At 29.8% G+C, this 3633-nt stretch overlaps 1 protein-coding gene across 1 annotated transcript; it reads right to left on the bottom strand.

Annotated features, from left to right (window-relative positions):
* On the bottom strand, positions 1–1188 carry LOC130974438 (F-box/kelch-repeat protein At3g23880-like). Its single transcript, XM_057899326.1, has one exon. It carries the CDS (start codon positions 1186–1188, stop codon positions 1–3), a length of 1188 nt encoding a protein of 395 aa, XP_057755309.1.
* Positions 1189–3633: the final 2445 nt, after the last annotated feature.

Below are 3633 nucleotides of genomic sequence, written 5' to 3'. Positions count from 1 at the left end.
TCAGGGTGACACCAAACTCTCAGTATAGACCCTGAAATCGCTAAGACCACGGAATTCTTGAAGCACAGGAACACTAAAAGTTTGGTTCTTGTGATTATAGACAACAAAGCTTATCCTGTTGTGAAGCAGTATCTCATCATCAGAAACAGTGTCCATAACACTATACCAGGGACGAGAAGGAGGATTTGTTTCTACGTAGGGAATACTGAACAACTTAGTCAAAGATTCTGCATTTCCATACTCCTTCATAACCCAAACATCACAAATCATGGATCCACGACCAACGATGCACAACCAATCATTCAACACCGCCAACTCCAGATCCCCGATAATTTTCTCCGGCACCACCACTTCCTCGATCGTCTCCGTTCCCATGTCCATAGAAACAACAACATAGTAATCCATATACTCACCAAACTCCGTTATCTTGCTCTGAATCATCAACCAGTGAATACTTCCGCTCACGAATTTCGTGCAGCCTCGAGGGGAACCACCAGGAAAATTCGGAACCACTCTCCATGATGAATCCGTGCCCACGGTATGAGCCATGGCAATGTTCACTCCTCTGTGGTGAGAAACTTCCACCGCCTTGTAAGTGTCGGTGGAAGAATCATACCCGAACCCAGTGTGAACGGAACAAGATTGCATTGGGTGGTCCTTAACCGGCGGCAAGGTCCTGAACTTCCCTGTGGAAGGGTTCCAAACAACCATAGCGTTTTCGGCCGTCTCAATGTTAAGAAGAAGCAAACCATGACAAGAATCGCCATCGAAATGCATCCAGTCTCCTTCGACAAGAGGGCCCTTGGGCTCAGAGTAAGTGCCTGCGAGGTTGCCGGAGCTGCTGGCTAAGGATCTGAGAGAGTAGTCTCTCATAAACGAAGTGATTGGTTCACCTGGGTAGGAGTGTACGTACTTAATGAGGCGGTTGCAGTCGCGGCCGTCGGTGGCGGTGACGGTGGCGGTGGCTCGCCGGAGCTGCTCCTTCGCGAATTTGCGGTCCGATGAGATCATTTCGTTCCAGAGCTTGCATGCAGCCCTAAACCGCTGCAATGTCTTCACCGGAAGCCTCACCAGAATATCAAAGATGATCTCCGGCGGAAAAACCTCTTCAGTGAGAGTGACGGATTGGAGCATGTTGGTGATGTTAGCGGCGGTTGTAGAGTCGTTGTCGCTGTTAACTGCCGCCATTATAGAATGAACTAGAAATTATTAGGCTAATAAGGTTATGTGAATGAGAATATGAGATGGGTTAAACCATACAAGTGCCTATCATTATATAATGTTGAGAAACATTATTTTATTTAATTTTTTTATTTTAAGTATGACCAACTTTAATTATGATCATAAATGTTTTCCGTTGTTAATAATATGTTAATATGCATGGGAATATATGATATTACCTGGCTTCTATGGACCTTTAATTTGCGATGACCTGGGTACATGCACATTGACACCATCTAGAAGACAATTTGCATAGTTGCATGCAAAATGTGCTCTCTATACACTATTATGGTAACATATCTACTGAAAATAGCAAGAAATTTTGTGTTTTGGTATCTTTTAAATGTGTGTTGCAACACCTATCCTCAACTATTTTATTTTGGACCTGTTGAGGTAAAGACGTCGAAAATATTTTTTTATAAAGATATTTTTTAATAATTAAAATTTAATACATATAATTAATTAAATCATATTATTTTTTATTAAAATTAGACTAGACAAATTAATTTGACGAAAAATGGTGAATTAAATCTTGAACTGGTCTAAATTAATATTATTTTTTATAGAAAATGACTACAATACCCTGCCTATTATAAAAAATAACTAAAATACTTCTATTATATATATTAATTTTGAGAATCCTAAATTTTAGTCCTTTATTTTTCTATCGTAGGGTTAGGATTTAGAATTTTTAAAATTAAAATATATATATATATATATATATATATATATATATAATAAGAGTATTTTAATCATTCTCTATAATAAGGGTATTGTAGTTATTTTTTATAAAAAAATTATTAATTTAGACCAGTTCAAGATTTGATTCACCATTTTTTTGTTTAAATTAATTTGTCTAGCCTAATTTTGACAAAAATAACATAATTTAATCGATTATATATATTAAATTTTAATTACTAAAAAATATCTTAAAAAAAAACGTTTTAGGCGTCTTTATCTGAGTGACTCCCTTTTACTTTATGTTTTTTGGGTTAACTATCAATTCTGTATTTAAAGAATTCAACTACTAATAAAAAGATTTTTAATAAAAATATTATTAATAAAATAATTTTTGAATAATTTAAAAATACGACAAAAATACTAATAAATATTGGTGAAAACTGATCAGATACAATTAACTTCATACGAATTTGATAGTTGAGAATCGTTAAATAATTTGTGAAGTTTGATTAAATTGCTATTTAACTGTTCTCACTATCAACTGCATATGAAATTAACTGCAGCTGAATTTTTTTCATAAATATTATATTTTTTGTAAGTAACAAAAAATTTTTTCATATTTAGCAAATGACTTATCTATTTAATTTAAATTTATCTTTCTATTTTTTTAAAAAATATGGTCATTCACAATAAAAATATTTTTTTAAAAAATTCAATCGACAAAAAATTACTAACTTTTAAAAATAAAAAATCTTATTTTTCTAATAATAATTGCAAAAATTTACATCAAAATTTGTTCTCTAAAGTTACTTTTTAGAATATACTAGTGTATGTTAGAGGAAAATACATAAAATATGTCATTTTTATTAAAAAATTAAATATATATACATATATAAATTATCACTATAAATATTTTATAAAATTATAATTAAAACTAAAACTTAATGGTTTTCAATAACGTTAAAAACATTAAAAGTAATTACTATTTTTCTCATCTAATTTGAGTTAGTTGAATAGTTATTTTATTTGTTTGTTTAAGTAATAAGTATCGGCTATTCAAATTCGGTCTTATGTGTAATATTTAGTAAGTAGTAACCTATTAGCTAGCGGCTAACTCTTAATTAAATAGAACTTCAATCCACATTAGATTAGTAAAATATTATGAAAAAAATAGTATTTGTCTTTAAGATCTATCTGAATTTAGAATACCATGGAAAAAATATTTATCTTTAAAGCAGAATAATTACTCATCGATAACAATACTTATAGAGATATATCTTTATTAAAATTTATCTAAGACAATTTTATTTATTGATATCATATTCATTCTTGAAATTAAAACAAAATTATCAACTATTTTACCTGTTAAAATTTCACATTTTATGATACGATTTTCAAGCCTCCAGATTTCTAGATTTATATTATTACAAAAGCTATTAGATTAGTTAATATTCTTTAGTAACATCACTAGCACATTATCCTTGAGTATTTGTATGAGAAGAAACCATAATTTTTATTATTCAATAATTTATTCTATTAAAAAATGAATTATTACCACCTATATTAATAAATATATTTTCTCTAATTTTTTACATTATTTTATTTAACAATAATTGCTTTTAAAAAATAAATAACTACACTATTCTATAAGATAATGTACAATATATTTTTTATTTTGAAAATACCTCTTGTTAGTGACATAAATTTTAAAATATTTTTTTTTACTCAAAT

Source organism: Arachis stenosperma, chromosome 4, assembly GCF_014773155.1.
Source record: "Arachis stenosperma cultivar V10309 chromosome 4, arast.V10309.gnm1.PFL2, whole genome shotgun sequence".
NCBI classification, from domain to species: Eukaryota; Viridiplantae; Streptophyta; class Magnoliopsida; order Fabales; family Fabaceae; genus Arachis; species Arachis stenosperma.
Note: the sequence above shows the minus strand (reverse complement) of the source record. Positions and strands in the feature narration are given on the sequence as shown.